The sequence below is a fragment of the Chelonia mydas genome, chromosome 1 (assembly GCF_015237465.2).
Source record: "Chelonia mydas isolate rCheMyd1 chromosome 1, rCheMyd1.pri.v2, whole genome shotgun sequence".
Taxonomy (NCBI): Eukaryota; Metazoa; Chordata; order Testudines; family Cheloniidae; genus Chelonia; species Chelonia mydas.
The window spans coordinates 121485755-121506962 of record NC_057849.1 but is presented as its reverse complement, the minus strand read 5'-3'; the positions used below and the strand labels follow the sequence as shown (position 1 = coordinate 121506962).

General features: G+C 40.6%; 1 protein-coding gene across 4 annotated transcripts in view; it reads right to left on the bottom strand.

The window, feature by feature from the left end:
• LOC102939869 (regucalcin) overlaps nt 1–19729 on the bottom strand; it is a 28018-nt gene extending 8289 nt beyond the window's left edge. Inside the window, exons 1-5 of one of the 4 annotated variants that reach the window (XM_043537720.1) lie at nt 18476–19729; nt 11358–11400; nt 5005–5170; nt 3019–3201; nt 1078–1293 (exon numbers count right to left, since the gene is read on the bottom strand). In XM_043537720.1, coding sequence (XP_043393655.1) covers nt 1078–1293; nt 3019–3201; nt 5005–5167 — 562 coding nt within the window. In that variant the 5' untranslated portion in view covers nt 5168–5170; nt 11358–11400; nt 18476–19729. Of the gene's footprint in view, nt 1–1077; nt 1294–3018; nt 3202–5004; nt 5171–11357; nt 11409–12256; nt 13693–18475 lie in introns of those variants that run through there. The other 3 variants (XM_037899095.2, XM_043537721.1, XM_037899110.2) reach the window with 3 other exon arrangements.
• Between the last annotated feature and the right edge of the window lie 1479 nt (nt 19730–21208).

Genomic DNA, 21208 nt, shown 5'->3' with positions numbered 1-21208 from the left:
CCTAAACCACAAGCCAGTGTGGTATTCTGTGCAGACTGCTGTGCCCACATGGAGTCCCACTGACCCACTGAAGTCAGTGGGTCTCTTCCCAGGTGCAGCAGTACACCTGTTTGGATTATAATGTAAGATCAGGACCCTAGTTTGCAACCATAATGGAGATTCGCCAGTATTAAACCAGGATGAAAGGAGATTCAGGCTCACAGTGCTTTCATATTTTGGAAAGATAGGTGTCATGAAAAAATCTTCTCACCAGAAATTTATAGAAATAGTCAGAGGAAATCTACCTAGGCAGCTGTATTGCACTTCTAAATACTTCATTTATATATGCATACAGTCTTCACAGACTAGTGTACAAAGGGAACCAGTTCAGTCATTTGAATCAAAACTGACATGACATTAATCGTCCCAGTTGAATTGCTGCTATATGAGATGGGCCAAAAAAAAGTTTCCCTGAATGTTCAAGTTTTTAAATGAATTTGTGTCAGTTGTACTCACGCTCCAGTCTCCTTTCTGCAAAGACTGCAGTAAGCGAGGAATATTTGCCCAAGCCATGGCTTTCACATTAATGTTACAGAACATTTGTGGAGAATTGTAAATTTATACTTGTGAGCATTCCTCCGGAAACCTGATTTTAAAAATATGCTTCTGTAAGAGGGAAGAGAAACATATGGTCTGATCTTTTATGAGAGTTAATAGAAAGTGTGCCAGTAGATGGTACTCAAGAATATGTAGCATTGTTTATGGGGTTTGTAGGATCGATACAGTTGGTTGTGATTGTGAACTGTAAACAGCTTCCTTTGGGCAACTCTTAACATCAGCTCTTAACTTGACCTAGCTGTCCAATCAAAACAGATTCTGAATTCTCACAATGAACTGTTCATGAACAAGCTAGACTCCAAGAAATGTTCACCAAATAATTTTGTGTCATAGATTGTGAATTTCTTTGTCTATTGACAATTTGTGAACAGAAAATTTTATAATTTGTCATCTACTTCACTGTCAATTACACACCCGGAACTTGCTGCAGGAAATCAAACTACATTGATTTAAAAACTCATTTAAGAAAAGCATCTGTACCGATTTTTCCGGTGTGCACATCATAGTCAAAGGCATGGACAGCATACGCCAGGCTATCAATATGAAAGAAGGTTCTGTGATCCAGTGACCAATCCAATCCATTAGAAATGTTCACCTGGTCTAACTGCTTCACTACAGAATAATCAGAAAAGAGTGTGTAGAGGGCACCTTGGCATCTCGCTCGCACACCAGGTTCTGTCTCCTCAGCCATGGTACCTAAAAGGATAATGGGATCAGTGATTGGAAAGTACAGCACCCTGGTAACTATAATAATGACCTCCTCATGTTCTCCTTGAGGTATATGGAGCTCACACTGAACTCAGTGGATGTTCCATGCATGGAGGGATTGTAGAATCAGGTCCTGTGAATGAGGTGAAGACCTAGGAAAAAGCAGCTAGATGGAAGAAAGGGGAGGGGGAAAAAAATTACACGAGGAACAGAAAGAGAAGAGGTACTCTCAGACTCAGGGAAGAAGGATCAGATCAGGAGCAGTTCTTTCTTGGGGAAGTGATCCCAATTTACCAATTTACAAGCTTCCACTAATTTAAAGCTCAGACACAGTCCTTAGAAGATCACAATAATATGGCAAAGAGATGAGGTTCTACCCACAATCCTCAGGTAGTTAAAGCAAACTTGAGGGCAAATGGCACACACTCATGTTTCTCACTGGTTGCAAATTACTTTTATTACCTAAAGGGACTCTGAACTTAAAATGCATATACTGTAAACGTATTATTACCTAGGTTATTAATAAAGACTTAGAATAACAGAAGTGAAAGATTTTTATAAATCTAATTTACATGTCACCATTTAAGCTTTCTCACTTGTTTACTTTTTGCATGTCTCCACTTGAAAAATGAAAGTGAAGCCAGTTTCACTGTTTGCTTGGGGTTTTGGTGGTGTTGTTGCTGTGGGTTGGTTTTTTTTCATTTGTTTGTTTGTTTTTTACAGTCACTTTCAAGTTGCTGCAATAATTGAGTTTTTAATGCCTCAGGGGAATATTTAAGTTTTGTTGTTAATTTGTGGAAATCCTTCTATTGGTCTTAAATTTGATAAAAGCTTGTTTTACAATATTTGAGCCAAATTTTAAGTTGGGATTGTCCATTCATCACAAACAGATATGAACAGCATATATACAAAAATAATATTTCTCTTTCATTTTTCTAACTTTAGGCTGCTGCAAGACTAGGAAATAAGAATAAAGTTAAGACCACATCAGCCCTTAATACAGTAAACTCCAGTCTGAAATTAGAGTAACTATTGTTGGTAAATACTGAATAATAAATTGACAGACTATAATTGACATAACACATTTGGACCTGATTCTGGAACCACTGCCAAGCATAGAAATTACTGTCACAACTCTGTGGATCTTCTCCCAGTAGTAATTGCTGTGTTTGGTAGCAAGTATTTGTAGAATCAGGCCTTTAATTTGAATCTATAATGTAAATCTGAGGGGGTGCAGGAACCAGTGAGTGAAATCCTGACTCCATTGAAGTCAATGGCAAAACTCCCATTGACTTCAAAAGGACCCAAGATTTTACCCAACAACCAATATAAATCCCTCACTGGCCCCTTTACATGTCTAGTAAAGGGCTTGTATTTTTGCCTGGCTAAGCACAATTAAAAAAACATATCCAGAAAACAAAAACATAGGCCACTTACCAGACAGGCCAGGCTGCCTGTCTGCCCCTGCTACATCCAGGTCAGCCCCACTTTAGACTGTGAGTCCCTCCTCCTGACCTGTCACACAATCAGATGCATCCATGCACCACTTTCTGCTTCCATGCTTCTGCAGTAATAGAAGTACCAATTCTCACACACTTCACCTATTGCTGAGTGAAGCTCAGCTGAAGAATCAAGTTCCCAGAGAATAAAAGTACAATACACATTAGAAATAGTCCTACTTCATTGAGAGTGAAAATCCTAACAGAAACATACCAGCAAAAAATCTCCCCTTTGGATCCACTTTCCCATCATTAAACCTGTTGTTTGGTTTATCCTGTTCAAGTTCAGCAATAGTGGTTACTGACTCCGTTTCCCAGTTTAAAAAGGCAAATCTGGTTCCCAAGGCAATGACATAACCCCCGCACTTCCGAAGGGCCACTGAGCCAACACGAGCATCTGCAAACAAGAGAGAGGGGGGGAACGGGAGAAATTCAGCGAGTGTCAGATCATGTTATATCATAGGCTCTATACCCTGCTTGACATCACCTTCTTACTAGATGTGCAGTGCCATTTCTTAGCTCTTTAAGGGCATGGCTGAGATCAGTAATGGGATGTAGAAAAACTGGTTGAAGCTGAATCCAGGAAAGACTGAGATAATGCGAGTAGGGGGAGTGAGGCACTTTGAAGAACTTGCCACCTCTATAACATTACCTTCCATTCAGATCATTAACATAACTTGTAGTCTCAGTGTTCTCCTAGGCTCCTCACTACTTCTAAACTCCTCAAGCACCCAGAGCCAAGAAAAAAATCCATTTCATCTGCCACTGCTGGGAAAACTGTGCCCTTTCTTGTTGACTTTGGACTTACACACAGTGATCCAGGCATTTCGAACCTCCACCTTGATAACTATAATTCTCCGTCTTGACAACTTGGGCCACTCATACTAAATGATTGTAGGAGCGCAGTTCACTTGTCTCAGTGGAAAGTAAAAGGATGGCATGAAATGCTATAAACTACTTGTGGCTCTGTACAGGAAGAAAGATGACCATATGTACACTAAGATATCACCATTCGCTGCTGCACAATTGTGATAAATCTTATGCAAAGTATGCCTTGTAAGGTAATCATTGGAAAGGTTGTGATTTGTTGAACAATGTTATTCTGTTTATATGTATTATCATTGTGTATGAAGTTATGGATCTTTGCTGTGTGTTTGTATCTTGAACATGTTGTGTTCCTAGGTAACACCCACAGGACAGATTTACATCAAGACCAGACAGCCATGGTTGATGAGCCATTAAAAAGAATCAGCTCTTCCAGTGGGCCCCTCCTGAGGATGCCTCCAAGAGCATGTAGACAATGGATGCCTCATGACTCAGCAAGGGCACGTAGAACATGTCATCCCTGACTCCATGTTTGAGACAGCAACTTTCCATACACCTGGGTTGGAGGCGGGGGTAGCTATCAATGGGAGAGTGTGACATCATGCCCTTGCCACTTTCCTGCTCCACATCTCTGGATTATGATTTCTAACAAAGAGCTTTGAACAATGGACTGAGGACCCCATATTTGAGATGAACCAGAGAGACTTTTGCAAACTGGCAGATTTAACATCACTGCTATTATCCTGATCTACAAACTCTGAAATTAACTGTAATGGATATGATTCACTGTAACCTCTTAATAATGCTCTTCCTTTTTATATATATTAATAAACTTTTAGTTTTTAGTTACTAAAGAATTGGCTACCAGCGTGGTTTGGGGATAAGAGCTGAAGTATATTTTGACCTGGGGTGTGTGTCTGGTTCCTTGGAATGAGAAGAATCTAATAGATCTGATTCTTGATTTTAATAATCATTTATCACAGAACTCTGGTTTCTCTGGGTGGTGCATGAGGGGCTAGAGGGCCTGAAGGGCTCTGTCTGCTGCTACATAACAACTAGTATAGCATTTTGGAAGCACACATTTGTTACTGGCTTGGTGAAATCTTGTGAGAGACTATACCACTAGTTTGGGGTACATGCCCTGTTTTATGGCAGCCTGACCTGAGATTGGTGCTCTTAGCTGTGTCCCATACTAGGCAGCTTGCACTGCTAACTGACAAACTACTAACCTGGGACCGACATGGCTACTACTCCACTGCATACAAACAACTAACGGCAGAGATAGATCAACTATAACACAGGGAAAAAAACAACCTAAAAGGTACAGAACCAAAGTAGCAAACCAGTTTTAAGACTCAGCGTGGCACTGTCTTACCCACAGACACACTGTGCACTTCATTGGTGACTGAGTTCCAGCGGCAAACTTTCTGTGAATTAATATCCACATATACAAGTGCATTTTCTCTTTCTTCCCATACTGGGCACTCTCCCATCCTGTTCTTCTCCTTCACAACAGACTCAATCTTAATAGAAGACATGGCCTGAGAGGAGGAGAGCAAAAGATAAACCACATGAAAAATTCATTTTAACAAAAGAAGGCTTATTGTGTTGAATTTTTATAGAAACATCATATTTAGAGCAGGAATTAGAGAACTATATAATCCCATAGATGCCACATAGGATTAGTGAATATTTGGGGAATCCAATACATCTAGTCTCCGGTACTTAGATGGGTCACATTATTATCTTATCTTAGCACCTCACTATCTAGGACTAGAATATCCTTACTGTGTGAGAATCCCAGTTTTATAACTGGACAAATTACCTTGTGCTAAAACTTGATAAAAACTAAAGTGATATTTTCAAGCCTCATATTTGCTAAGCAGGCTTCTGGAAAGGAAAGGGAAAATAGGGAATAAACAAAAAAATAGGGAGCCAAACATGAAAAAGCATTAAACTTTATAGTTAGACTAGGTGGGTGAAGTAACATATTTTACTGGACCAACTTCTGTTGGTGAGAGAGACAAGTTTTTGAGCTTTTACAGAGTTTGAAAGCTTGTCTCTCTCACCAACAGAAGTTGGTCCAGTAAAATATGTTACTTCACCCACCTTGTCTCTCTAAAATCCTGGGACCAACATAGCTACAGCTACACTGCATGCAAAGTATCATTTTCATTCATTTTTCTACCTGTATTTTCTGATGTTTCCCTGGAGTAATCCCTCCTTCCCCGCAATTCTAGGACATGGGTTTAATATTTCTGTAGTGTTGCCAAATATTAATTCATACCAGGGCTGTAACTGTAGTGTAGGAGTTGGGGGAGCAGTGTTTAACAGGTAATAGGTAAAAATAGTATTTCAATAACATAAGATCCCTCTCATATATATAGTAGTATCCATCTATCCACCAGTAGCTGAAAGCCTGTGCTATCACACAGGTGTAATATGTAAAGTCATGTGGTAAAAAAGCCAAAAATGGCTAAGAACTCAAAAGAGGGACAGTAGCAGACTGTGAAACCCAGCGATGACTGATATTCTGAACAAAAAGAGCTCTCAACCATGCTGAAAGCTGTTTCCCTTGCTTCACACTGACACAACAGATATTTAGGCTTCCGAGTGATATTTGGGGTTATTGTGTGTACTGGTTGTGTGGGTGGTTGTGTTGATTTGGGTCTAGGAAGGTTGTGCTGGGAGATTTGTTTTGATTTGTGCAGGTGGCAAATGAGGGGTGTGCACTACCGTGAGGGGTTGTGTGTGTTTGGAGTTACTGTGTATGCTGGTTGTGTTGTTGTGGGGGACTTGTGTTGGACAGGGAGAGTTGTGTGGATTTCCGTGGGTAGCAAATGAGGGGTTTATAGTGAGGTGAGGTGTTGTGTGTGTTTGGGGTTATTGTGTGTACCAGTTGTGTTGCTGTCTGAGTGATTGTGTTGATTTGTGTGGGGTGGTTGGTTGTGCTGGAAGATTGTGTGGGTTGCAAATGAGAAGAGTGTATTGTGGTGAGGGACTGTGTGTGTTTGGCATTATGTTGAATGCTGATTGTGTTGATTTGTCTAGAGAGAGTTGTGCTGGGAGATTTCTGTTTATTTGTGCAGGTGGTAAATAAGGAGTGTGTGCTGCAGTGAGAGACTGCGTGTGTTTGGGGTTATTGTGTGTGCTGGTTGTGTGGTTTGGAAGAACTATGGCAGTGGGGCCACGTAATCCGCCATTTTTGTAGTCTCCCTCATACAACCAATTAAATTGTTCCATGCAAATTAGCTACAGTGTAAAGATGATGATTGGCTGAGTAACCTCTGATCCCACAGTGGTCTAGGCTTTTGGCTTGTAGCTGTAGCTATGTTGGTCCCAGGATTTTAGAGAGACAAGGTGGGTGAAGTAACACATTTCACTGGACCAACTTCTGTTGGTGAGAGAGACAAGCTTTCAAACTCTGTAAAAGCTCAAAAACTTGTCTCTCTCACCAACAGAAGTTGGTACAATTTGTAAAGCTGAAAATGGCTGAAAACTTTAAAATTGGACAGTAACAGACTGTGGAATCCAGTGATGACTGAACCTGGTGATAGTCTGAACAAAAAGAACTCTCAACAAAAAGAACTCTCAACTATGCTTGTAGCTGTTTCTATCACTTCACACTGACACAACAGACATTCCAGGCTTCAGAGTGACACACAGTGCTTGACTTTGCAACCTGAATAAGGTTCTTGTAATATATTGTGTGTGTGTAATGTCCTAGCCTTTTAAAAAAGCAAACTGAAAAAAATGAAGCTCCATTGTGTGGTATCACAGTGACTAGAGATAGGCAGAGAATGATTTTCAGAGGATTTTGAAACTTGGTCTTGTTCCAATTCAGAACAAGTTTGACATTCTCTGTGAAAATGGAATTACTGTTCTCCTCTCAGCTCTACTGGGAGCCTGGGCTGGGAGGCTCACTGCAGTAGGCTGTGTAGACATATCCCCAGAGGTCTCCACACATCTCATGTTCCAAAGGGTTTCATATTTAACATGCCTGGTCTTCAATTGCAAGATCTATGGGCAGGAACTATGCAGGAGATTCTCAAAAGCACAAATGGCAATTAGGTGCCTAACGATCATTGAAAGTTATCTGTGTTTTTGAAAGTCTCCCCTTTTAAAGTCTTCCTCTGTGTTTTGTACAGCATGCCACAGACATTATTTACTAAATCCCCCATATGGATCACGCCTGAGGTGAATGAGGAACGTTAACATTCCAAAGAGAAACCAGTGAACCCGAACATACTTTCATGAATATAACAACATCTGGTTCACTTTTTATGAAGGCATTATACATAATTATATTGACATTTTAGTCTCTTGAAATCATGCCTCAGCCACTTTCAGGGCAGACGTGGCCAACATGTATCATCAAAATCCTTTGCATATTGAAACATCTTGAAGTTACCATTGCTTTGAGGAGGCAAGAAGTATTTCTGGTTAGGAACTAAAAGCCAAATGATGTCAAAACATGCATTCTGATGTAAAAAAAACTGTATAATTAAAAATCTCTTTCCAAGAGTTCTCTTAAAATAGTATTTCTGAATTTTAAATATTTTATGTCTTTAAAAATCATTGTTGTAGCAAAATTTGTAGCTGCAGTATGTATTAGATATATACAAAGAATCTACTATTAACCACTGCCCTCTAAGTGTGCTTTTTCCATACCTCTCTCTCTCACACACACACACACACACACACACACACACACACACACACAGAGTCTCAATTTTAACTTCAGATTCAAATCTTGAACAACAAGGCAACAGCTGATATTTTAAGTTTCTGTCCAATTGAACAATAGTCTGTGAAAGATAATTAAGTAATTTTGGGAACACACACAATTTAAAGAACACTACAATTTTAACACAGTCAAAAAGGCAGAATATTCAACCCAAGCTATGGGGCACAAAGAGGAAATGTGATACTATTCAACTAATAAGGACTAATTAAAGAACACAGCTCCAGCAGATGAACCCAAGGACTGCGTTGGTGTCTTCTTTCCTATGCTGACCCAGCAATTTCAGAGATTAAAAATGTGTAATCGTTGATGTTATCTATACTTAGCAGTTAGCGATTTACATTTTCTGTGCAGTCAGCAGTCACATGAATGATGAGGCATGAAACAAGGCCCTGAAAATGGTCTGTTTCATATTGCCAGCAGCAGCAGGACAACCTGAGAGGTGGAAAAGTCTTGCTCAGCATTTTTCTGAGTTGTCATTGGGAGCAGAGGAGGAAAATCCAGATATTTCACCATTCAATTTCCCCAATGACTAGCCCAGACTTTTAAATTTAGAGACAAATGACTGGAGGGATAAAATGAGGGGAAAGGGGATTTTGTAGTACATCACATGAGACCTCAAGGAAGGATAGTTTTGTGCTTAAGATACTGGGTTCTTGAAAATGGTGGTTAAAAAGCCATGTCTACAATATAAACACTTAGCCAGCATAGCTATACTGGCAGACCCCCTCATGCAGCGTATGCCAACAGAAGGAGTTTTTCTGTCAGCATAACACTGTGATGTTGCACTCCATATGTTTTATGGAAATAAGCTTATGAGTGTGAACATGATGTAACTGTAATATGCTTTATGCAAAAGGTCTCTTGTAAGGTATCATAACAAAGTTATAACCTACTAAATATATTCCTCCTATTTGTATGCATGTATCATTCTTGTATCTGAAGCTAGAAATATGAACTATAACTCTGAGGTCCTGTTATAATTATGCAAAGTTTGGGCCATTAATAGTGGTTTAGAATGTTGATGGCTCCCATTGACTAGGACAAATGGTTGTAAGTGGTTTATTTACCTACAAACCTTCCTGTGTATGTGTGGGCCAACCCAGGAAGAATGGAGACTAGGGGTCTTACAGTGACATGTGACCAGTTCACACGATACTGCAATCCATCTTAATCCTTGTACTTTTCCATTGATGAGGCGCGGGTGGGGACAAGCACAGTCAAAAGATTCCCGCCTTGTGCCAAAGCTATAAAAGGGGGTGGAGCAGGACAAAGGGGCTGCCAGTCATGAGAAAACCCCTGCTTACCACCTGAGATGTCTGCTGAATCTAACAAAGACTGTACCAGGGGAAAGGATTGGGCCCACAATAGGAAGGAGTCTAGTCTGTGAAAGAAGCTTATTGGAACATCTCTGTGGATGAGCTATTACCTGTAATCAGTTTCTTAATATATTAGACTTGCATGTTTTTGCTTTATTTTGTTTGGTGACTTACTTTTTTCTGTCTGTTATTACTTGAAACCATTTAAATCCTACTTTTTATACTTAATAAAATCACTGTTGTTTATTAATAAACCCAGAGTAAGTGATTAATACCTGGGGGAGCAAACAACTGTGCATATCTCTCTATCAGTGATATAGAGAGTGAACAATTTATGAATTTACCCTGTATAAGCTTTATACAGAGTAAAACGGATTTTTTTGGAGGTTGGATCCCATTGGGAACTAGGTGTCTGAGTGCTGGAGGCAGGTAACTTGCTGAGCTGTTTTCAGTTAAGTCTATAGCTTTGGGGATGTGGACCAGACCCTGGGTCTGTGTTGCAGCAGGCTAGCATGTCTGGCTCAACAAGACAGGGTTCTGGAAGTTCCAAGCTGGCAGGGAAAACGGGCTCAGAGGTAATTTCAGCACATCAGGTGACAGTCCCAAGGGGATCTCTGTGACTGAACTCTTCACAAAACAGCCACCTCCCCTAATGACATTAGTTAAATCAGTGTTTCCCAACCTGTGTGCCATGGCACACTGTTTTGTCATCAGGCCCAAACACGTGTGCCACAGAATTTTTGTGTTTGTGTGTTTCACAAGTGTTTGTCCCAGGCTCAATTTCACAGCATGGAGCCTACCGGCCTTTCTTTCTTACAGAAAGCTGACTGAAAAATTTTCACCAAAGTTTTTTGCTATTAAAAAAAATGCCTTTTTGACTAAATGGAAGGTTTTTGGGAAAAAAATTCTGTTTTCATCAAAAAATTGAAAACCGAGAGAATTGTTCATTTTTGTTGGTCAAAAACTGAAAAATTGTCATATTTTAAATAAAAGCCTCCAAAAATCCATTTTCATCAAGAAATTTTCATGAGAAAAACACATTTCCCAACCAGCACTACTTTTCTGTTGCCAAGACTAGCGTGGCCATAAAGTTTAATACCATAGTGCTTCATGAAATGAAGCAACGCAAAGAAGTGAAGTAATAACCATAACAACAAAAATGAATGGACTGTTTTCTCACAGAGCAATCAGGATGCAATATAGTCAGTCAGTCATCCCAGCTATGAGGCAGCTATGAAAACAGCATCACAATGAAAAATTACAAGTCACATTGCGCTAGATGTAAATGCTCTGTGAACATGCAAACATGGGGAACGGAGGCTGCGAAAAGCTCATCTTCACCCTGCCCAACAGCCAGGCACAACTGCTGTCCCTGTGCTCCCCAAAGCACATGAAGTGCTTCTGTCATGTGCCCTTGAGGTGCAAGACACCTCAATGCAGGGCCCAGGATTGCCACTCATATGCACCAGCCAGCAAAGGTAACCAGCATGCAGTGAGATGCATGTTTTACCCATTAAATCTCATAAATTCTCCCAGGGTAGTGCACCCTCGCACACCCCTCCCCACCAAAACAGGACTGTATCTATAAAAACATGATTGAACCCACAATTAGGCAAACACACACACACACACACACACACACACACACACAGAGTAAAAGTTTACCTCAACTTTTCTGTCTTTATCTTCAGTTAATTTGCTTCTTGTCCTATTGTTCTGTGAAATAGAAACATTCTCTATTGAAATTGTCAACCTAATGGTATTCATAGATCATGATTATATCCCTCTGCAACACCACGTGTGGGTTCCCTGTTCCCTGATAGTATTTCCCAGCCCCCAACACCAAGTTTACATACACATACAGATCATTTTGTCGTTCCTGATATCTTACCCTCCAAATCCTTATGCAATTGTTGTTGGGTTCTTTTACTTCTAGTTTTCCTAAACTGAATGTGATAGTTAAGACACTGAATTCATATACTAAGGCATATTACTTCTCTGCATGAGATTCATATACTATTATAAATACACACACACACACACATTTTATTTACATATTACATGCACCAGAGAACAACATTGGGTTTGTCAATATTGCATTACAAATATTTAGAAATTCTCTCTCTAGCTCACTCCTTTCCTCTTAACTGCCCCACTTCCTCCCTTTAGGTATCCAATTTTACATCTATTACTACTAGAATCTCCTCTTTTTGGATGTAAACAGCATTTTGCAGTTTGACTCTGTCCTCCTTTGTATTTGCCATTCTCCCCCCTTTCAGAGTCAACAACAAATTGTTGGAATTTACACTGTTAATAAACAGGCATAAGTGCCAATACTGACCTCTGTAGTATCCCACTTGGCAACGTTCTCTAAATGTCAACTGAAGGATTATCTTCATGTAACTTCCTTCTCTTTCAAAGAATCCCTCTTGAATGAAACTTGGATCAGGAAGATTTTGAATCCCAAGGCAGTAATTACTTTATTGCTTATTTCAAAAGAAACTATTTCTCAGGTAAAGGAATTCTTTGATTTTCCCAGGTCGGTTGGAAATAAATACACTCACATGTGACTATAGATTTAGATCACGAGTGAAAAAACCTTCAGGGCAGAGCAGCTGCTCCTCCTGATATGGCTTTTCCTGTTGTTGAATTCTTGCCCAACCCTACCTGAAATCAATGCAAGTAAGTCTCTGTTCAGGATATAGCAACATAAACAAACAAATGCATTAAAACAAAAGTGAAAAAATTCCACTAAACTGGATAAATGGCAGCAGGGTAGGAAACGTCAGGGGGAGGTGACTGCTCGAAAAACCCCAATAAGAAAGGAGAGAGATGTGACAGCTGAAGAGCCGGGAGCCTGGAGTGGGTGCCTTTGGCAGACCACAGAGGGGGAATACAGGTGCAGTTGCCCTGAACTGTGCCAACAGTTACCATCTAAAGGTGGCAGCATTAGGAATAGATCCTAGGACTTCTGGTTTCAGAAACAAAAGTCCTCGTTACTTGAGCTAAAATGAGTAGCTCCATTAGCTGAAAATAGCAATAAGGATTTTACCCTTTGTACACTGGACTACCAAGAGCAACAGTGCACAGTCAAGTCAATGGGTATGCTAAACCCATCACACTTGGAATGTATTTTTGGATTATTTATTTTTAAAAATCAGCATACATGTAATTTCAATTGCCCTGTATCCATATGATAATATAGGGTGGTAAAATGTGTGTTTAGTTTGTGTATGTATTTACTAAATTTACACTCAAAGATACTGTTGAGAGAAACAAAAGACAATAGTAGATCCACTGGTATGGAAACCATGATACATGGTTATTTCTAATAGACAATATAACTTTAATAAGACTACAACTATTAACTCACTGAACTTCCCTTCGCTGCTAGACCCTCCCGCTGCAGGTTCTGCCACAGAAGAAGTGATCTGACAGCAGAAGTACAACGGGATGAAGAAATGATTTGGCACAGTTTCCTGTTTCTCTTCAAGAATACGCATGAAGTGCTCTAGACTGACCTGCAGTCTATAGAGCAAAGAGAGGTGTGAATGAGACTCAAGAGAAGTAAGGGTTACTTGTATCACCCAAAATGTGGATCAACAGCAGACTCTGCACCAAAGTGTTACTGTGCTATAAAAGGTATGTTAGTAAAATACTCACGTCCACAATGTCTGCCTTTGAACAACACAAAGAGGTAGGTTTGCCAAGGAGTAAGTGGGTTTTTATTTTGTTTTCATTTACACGCTAAATATTTGCATATTGTCGCATGGGAGGAGGGGAAATATACTTGCTGATGCTTTCATGTTCTCCAGTCTGTTAGCTTCTTTGACTACTTTCCTACTAGCCACATGAAACCAGTAGAGAGACTTTCTAAATCACTCACACCATTCAACTTCCCGAGTTCTATCCATGCCTGATTGTACATGTTTTCTTTTTTGTGTTGGAAAAGAAAATTCTCTGCCACCTTCAATTTGCTGATTTATATTTATATATCCAGGACTTTTTGGCAATGTGCTGTTGAAATCAGAAATAGCAGAATCCCAAGCTGGAGCACAGCACTGATGAGATGTTTAACACCTCACCTCACCAAAAAAATATATTATTGATGTGACATCATGGTCAATTCAGCTGGCATTTCTGCATTCCTAGCTCCAGCACAAACCAGAGAAGTCTTGTAGGACAGGTGAGAGAGAGAGAGAAGTGTTGCTGATATGCAGTGATGAAGCACAGCGCAACACTAACCCCATCTGGCATCCTCTCCCTCTTGCACTCAAGAACTGAATTACTTTTTCAGCTAATTTTCTAATCCACCTTACATGCGTGATAGAGTAAGACAGGACGGATGGCAGGAGCAGGTGGGAGGAAAGAGGTTACTAAACAGAAGTGTTGAGACAAAGGAAGGAACAGAAAACTGAAAAGATACTAACCAAGAGATGGAGAAGAAACAGTTACAGAAAAGGAGAATAGAGGAACATGAAGGTGTGGCCTGCATTAGTAGGAGCATTGCCAGCAGATCGAGGGAAGTGATTATTTCCCTCTCTTCAGCTCAGGTGAGGCCACACCTGGAGTATTGCGTCCAGTTTTGGGTCCCCCACTACAGAAAGGACGTGGATACATTGGAGAGTGTCCAGTGGAGGGCAACAAAAATGATGAGGGGGCTGGGGCACAAGACTTATGAGGAGAGACTGAGGGAACAGGGCTTATTTAGTCTGCAGAAGAGAAGAATGAGGGGGGATTTGATAGCAGCCTTCAACTACCTGAAGGAGGGGTTCCAAAGAGGATGGAGCTCAACTGTTCTCAGTGGTGGCAGATGACAGAACAAGGAGCAATGGTCTCAAGTTGCAGTGGGGGAGGTCTAGGTTGGATATTGGGAAAAACTATTTCACTAAGAGGGTGGTGAAGCACTGGAAGGGGTTATCTAGGGAGGTGGTGGAATCTCCATCCTTAGAGGTTTTTAAGGCCCGGCTTGACAAAGCCCTGGCTGTGATGAATAGTTGGGGTTGGTCCTGCTTTGAGCAGGGGGTTGGACTAGATGACCTCCTGAGGTCTCTCCCAACCCTAATCTTCTATGATTCTATAGGCAAAGTTGCCTCAGTTTAAATAAGGCTGGCCCTACAAAGTTTCTTTCATTTAACAAAATGTGGGATTATTATATGCAGTGTTGTAGTAGCTAAGTTGGTTCCAGGATATTAGAGAGACAAGGTGGGTGAGGCAATATCTTTTATTGGACCAACTTCTCTGTGGAGAAAGACAAGCTTACACAGAGCACTTCTTCGGGGGGATTGTTAGGTACATTGGTGTGATGCCAAAGATACAGGGCTTGCTTTGAATTTACTTGTGAAATGCTCCATAAAAAGAGTGTTCCTGTGAAAGTTTATTAGGCTGTAGATTTATTAGTTTGTCGGGTTTTCAGAATTCCTGTACTTAGAAATGACCGTCTGGTCTCAGAACCCAGTTCTGACATGCTTGCTGTCCACCTGATCTTGCAATACCAAGATTCAGGGCCAAATTCAGCCCTACTGTCAGTAGGTTCTACTGTCTTCACTGGAGCTTCACCTGCTTACTCCACAGCTAATTTTGGCCTTTAATTTTTCACGTACCCCATCACAAAATTAAAGTCAAGTACAACCCTATTCCCAACCGTGACACACACTGTTGTTGTTACATCCTGAACTCCTGAGGTTTTTAAAGTCCCTAGTTTGCCGCATTTGAGTGAAACTCTAGCAAGCTTAAAGCCCCTATGGACAGAAATTTGCTGTCATGATTGCAACTAACAGAAAGAGCAAGAAACATAAAAGTCTTAATAGTGTGTTCATGTTCACACAGGGTGGGATTAATCCAGATATTCACACTCACACAACCCATCAAATACTCATGAAAATATTCCTGAATTGCTGTAGTTTAATTTTTTTTCTTATCATGAATGATTATTTGACAGAAATATTTACAGATTGGTGCTATTTAATATTTGACATTTTCCTATTTAAAAAATTTCAGACATGCCGTGAAGAAAGAGAAACAATATTACATGACTTAACTTACAAACCACACAGTGCAAATAAGTCAACCGCAGTCTACAATCAACCCCACAGGCTGAAAGTTATTTGTCCACAGTTCAATGAATACTTATAAACAACAACTACATCCAGAGAAAATCAGAATTAGTTTGAAAATGATTCATTAAACCAAAAAAGGGGCTAAATTCACAATGCCTATCAAGAACAGTTTCACCAGCTCTCATCAATTATAAAGGTAAACCACAAAGATGGGTGTTGGGATTCTCTCTGAGACCTTTACCACTTGGCTTATCCAGGGAGAACACTTCAGCCAGTTCTCTGGGATTCAAAATACTCAATTTGACTCCAGATTTCATCACTCAGGTTCCTTTATTTGGCATACAGCAAAGCTATGCTGGTTTGATCAGATTCAAGTGTAAGGGGTGGATATAGGGCATACCACACATCCAGAGTTACACAGAAAACAGTTTTCTTTATATACATTACACACTTTCAGATCGGATTGGTTACTTTGCAGGAACTAATCCTTGTACAGCATGCTCTGTCCATATGGAACCTGATCTTTACATTCCAGGTTTATCTTGTCCATTGTCCCTAACATCTGGGTGTTGCTGCTTATCTTAACTAGCACAGACATCCTGACTCCAGCATACTGCTTGCAAAGCCCCTATTTACAACTTAATCTTCCATTCACCTTCTCAATCATGCCCACTAAGAAATGAGGCAAGTTTCTTATGTCAAGCCAGGCCTACAGTGGGTACAATGATTTATCGGACTGGTCAAATTCTGTACTTCAGTTCCTAATTGTTCAACCAAATTGGGTGCGGCATGACATCAAGGTTTTATTGACCTGAGTTTGGGATGGCCACATGGGTCATAAGTCATCCCAAACAAATGCTGATAAAAACGGTTATACCATCTGACACCATCAGGTTAGTCCATATATGCTATATCAATGGTTTTCAACCTGGGGTCCTCAGAATACATCTAAGGGATCCGCAAATGGTTGTTATCATAGAACAGTGGTTTTAACCATAGTCCATGGATTATGTCTATGATTTCCAAAGGGGTGTACACCTCCATTCCAAATTTTTTAGGGATTCATAAATGAAAAAGGTTGAAAGCCACTGTGCTGCATGTTACCAAAAAGCTATTTTAGAGAGACTTAAAGATATGTATATTGGGGTACTATCATTTGTATCTCTCCACCTGTAAGTCCATATGCCTTCATACAGGTTCTGAGTGGAAAATAATGCAGAAAAATTAAACCATTTTCAACATCCTTTCAGGAGGACTCACTGCTGACAGCCATGGTTAGCAATAGAAACATTTCCTACTGTACTTCTAATCCAGTATTAAAACTGTATTTTAAGAAATATAAACCCTAGTCGTGTGTGCATAGCGAACATGGAGATAACAAATAAGCACAACAAAGTGTCACATTATCCAACCAGTAGCCTCATCTGACTGACTCCAGTGCCCTCTGCTGGGATAAAGACTTCTAAAGAGCTAACAGTCAATTTTTTTAAAAAAAACATACTCAATTGAAAAAAGTGACAGGGATTAAACAGACAAGAGACAAAAACCTGGATTAAACTAGCCTGGAGCATTAGGATTTCAAATACATCATTCTTAGTCTATGCCAGGGATCGGCAACCTTTGGCACACAGCCCACCAGGGTAAGCCCCCTGGTGGGCCAGGCCGGTTTGTTTACCTGCCGCATCCTCAGGTTCGGCCGATCGTGGCTCCCACTGGCCGCAGTTTGCCGCTCCAGGCCAATGGTGGCTGTGGGAAGTGGTGTGGGCCGAGGGATGTGCTGGCCGCTGCTTCCCGCAGCCCCCATTGGCCTCGAACGACAAACCGCAACCAGTGGGAGCCACGATTGGACAAACCTGCGGACGCGGCACGTAAACAAACAGGCCCGGCCCGCCAGGGGGCTTACCCTGGTGGGCCACGTGCCAAAGGTTGCCAATCCCTGATCTATGCAAATATACTTTTAGGACCAGAGTGCTGACTCCTACGTATACATAAGGTAACATGCTGGCCACATTCAGAAGGCTAGATGAAAAAAATGTAAACTAAACCCAAGCTATATGCTAGATTTTTTTGTTGGTTGGTTTGTTTATGGGGTTTTGGGAGGAGAAAGGGAGACTTGGTGGGGACAGTTGTTAAGAATGGTAGAGATCCTGTACTATGTAAGAACTTGGATCATATAAAACCTGTCTCACTAGGAAATTACTTGTCCATTTTATGGGCAAAGGGTGAGCTGCATCAATATTATCAATAGTCAAAGTGTAACACACACACACCTTACAAGACTTGCTATTGAAAATTTCAATTTTTGAACTTGGGAGAGAAGATTGAAGACACAAGCATGTAATCCTTTCACATGCATATGTCATCACCAACAACTAACTTTGACAAAATAGACAAGCAAAAGCATAAAACAACAAAGCAGAAGGCAAAGATGAAAAACAACAAAAATGCAAAAGGAAAAATATATCTGAAAATCAAAATACAAAAATTAATTCCAAAAACGAAAATCATCAATTATTAGTCTCCAGTCAGGTATTTCAATGGGGCAAAATGCTTGCCCTATGTTCAGACTGGCAGCAAAGAAACACTATTCTGTTTCCAACACATCAAAAATGAGCAATTATGCAAAAACAGCAGTTATAAAAACAGCAGCAAACCAAGAACATTAAGCATGGGACACAAAAACCTTAATTTTGTGCTGTAACTAAACACAATTATCAAGATTACCCAGATTTTGCTGAAGGGTTCCCTGTCAAATCCAACTCCTTCGGCAATTGGCTGCTCCCTGAATCTTAGAATTTATCAGACAGAAAAATAGCTTAATGTCAGCCTATTACCACCAGCTCCTGCACAAACAAATTGTGCAAAGCGTCTTTCACAACACAGCTCCAATCTACTGCCACAAAAGTGTTCAAGTTCCTGAACAACTTTGGCCAATCATCTGTCACATAATGTGAATGCTGACACCCTTCCTTCTGCTTTTGGCTAGGATCAGCAAAAATAAAATGCTTTGTTATGAGGGATCATAAACTCAACTGTTATTTCTGAAAGGAAAGCATAAATTTTGATGAACATTCCTTCTCTTTTAATAATTCAATTGCTATTAGAAAAACTGCAAATTTTAATTTTATTTTAAAAGAACTCTGAACTAGGGAGTGAAATAACGGTTCACATTTGCACACTTTAAAGCAGGACTTCTTGAAGAAACACATGTATGCTGTGCCAAAAATGGAGTACTTTTTTATAATGAAGACTGCCAAGGCCTGTTCTATGTAACAGAATGGATACATCACACTAGAGGGGCTGACTGGGTGGCAGAGCCTACACACCTAGGTCATCACTGCATGCTAAGCATTGGTTAAGCAATTGCAGGTTAGTCAATATATGCAGTAGCCTCATCCACTGCAGCACAACCACATTGTCAAAATAAACACACTGCCACTGTATTTGAAGGTGAGAAGCAAAGAAGATAGAGGCAGGGGATTACAAACAAACAGAAGGGGACCATGGGGAGATGGAGGCATGGACCTAGCTGATGATGTTTTTCCGTGGCAGATCTTTCCCATGCAGACCACTGCTTCTGAACCAAGGACCACGAGCACACACTGGTGGAACCATGTTGTGCTGGAAACATGGGATGATAAACAGTGGGTCCAGAACTTTTGTGTGGAAAGCCAGGGTCCACCTGGAGCTGTAGGAAGAATTTATCTTAGGTCTTGAGTAGCAGAACACCTGAGGAGAGGGCTCATATCCACTCCAGAAGCATGTTGCATAGCACTGTGGAAGCTCGCAACTCCAGACTGTTAGTAATTACCAACCTGTTGGTAATCAGTTCATGGTAGGCAAATCCATGATTAGCACAGTGGCCATGGAGGTTTGCAAAGCAATTAATGCTGTGCTGTCTTCCAAGGTTCTAAAAACTGGACAAATTTCTGAAATAATTGTGCGGTTTGAATGGATGGGGTTCCTGAGCTATGCAGGTGCGATCAATGGCACACACGTACCCATCCTATGCCAGCTATTCAAGCAAGCACTTTCACAGGAAAGGATACTATTCCGGGGTTATGCAGGTCCTTGTAGAGTACCATGGCATATTTATCATGAATACCTATATTGGATGTAAAAGCAGGGTGCATGATGCCAGGGTTTTCTGGAGGTCTGGCCTATTTCAGCATGGGCAAGTGTGTGTGAGTGGGGTGTGCTCTTCCTGGGGAGACCAGGCTGGGATGGAAGAGAGACAGGACTGGCTGGAGTGTCTGAAAGCAGCTGGACCCTTCCTGGTCCCAGGGAATGCTTGCCTACTTGGGAGGAGACACGTTAGAGCACACCTCCATAATTCAGACTGTGACACTGTCTTAGGTTAAGCTAAGAAAAATGGTAACAAACATACACATATTGTAGGGCTTTTTTTGTGTAAAATGGTTCTCAAACATTTTAGTCATAATTAGCTGTAGTCGGCATTGCACCCTTTTTGTTGGCGGGGCGAGTGACCTGGGGCTGGTTCTTCTGCGTCTCAGAAATGGCAATCCTACCTCAGACACTAGGAGTTGGTTCAGGTCTGTCGCTGTAATTTAAGAGGAAAGCTCATCCAATTTACAGAGTAGCAGCCGTGTTAGTCTGTATCCACAAAAAGAAAAAGGAGGACTCGTGGCATCTTAGAGACTAACAAATTTCTTTGAGCATAAGCTTTCGTGAGCTACAGCTCACTTCATCGGATGCATGCAGTAGAAAATGCTCAAAGCAATTTATTAGTCTCTAAGGTGCCACAAGTACTCCTTTTCTTCATCCACTTTAGCTTGTACTGAAGTGTAAGATTAGATGAGACTAAATATACATGCATGCTGTTGCTTTGAAATCCTCTAACGCTTTACTCCAAACTACTAAATAAAAATGCTTTGTTTTAAGAAGGCTGTTCGTCACTTTATCACCGGTCACAGGTTTCTGAAGGAAAGAAGTGCAGATGCTCAAACCCAGTCTCGTCTGCAGGCTGCTAAGTGGTTGGTGTATATACGCACAAGGAGTAGCATACTCAGGTTCCATGCTAAGAGTTGAAGGATTGTGAGATTCCACCCCAAGACAGGTAAGGGCCCTGCCTCAGCGCATCCCTTCAGATGATACAAAAGCGGGACAGATGTGCAGCTAGCCCTATAACTGTGAGATATGCATAGTAAGAGCCACTGTTTTCTGCTAGTTTGCGTTCAGATGTTATATCCTGCATAAGATTAAAAAAAATACCGCACACAAAACCAGTTAATTAGAGTTAAGGTATAAGTTAAACAAACAAAAAAACTTTGACGACAAATTCCAACTGCAGGCATCAATTGTTGTTTTGATTGCTAGTATTTTAATAGATTAGAAACTGAATCTTATCAGCTTTACTGTATTCTCATAACATCCAATTTTGATGTTAAAATCTCAGCTCTTGTACTTGGTCAGGAGATTGAGAAACTCAAGCATGTA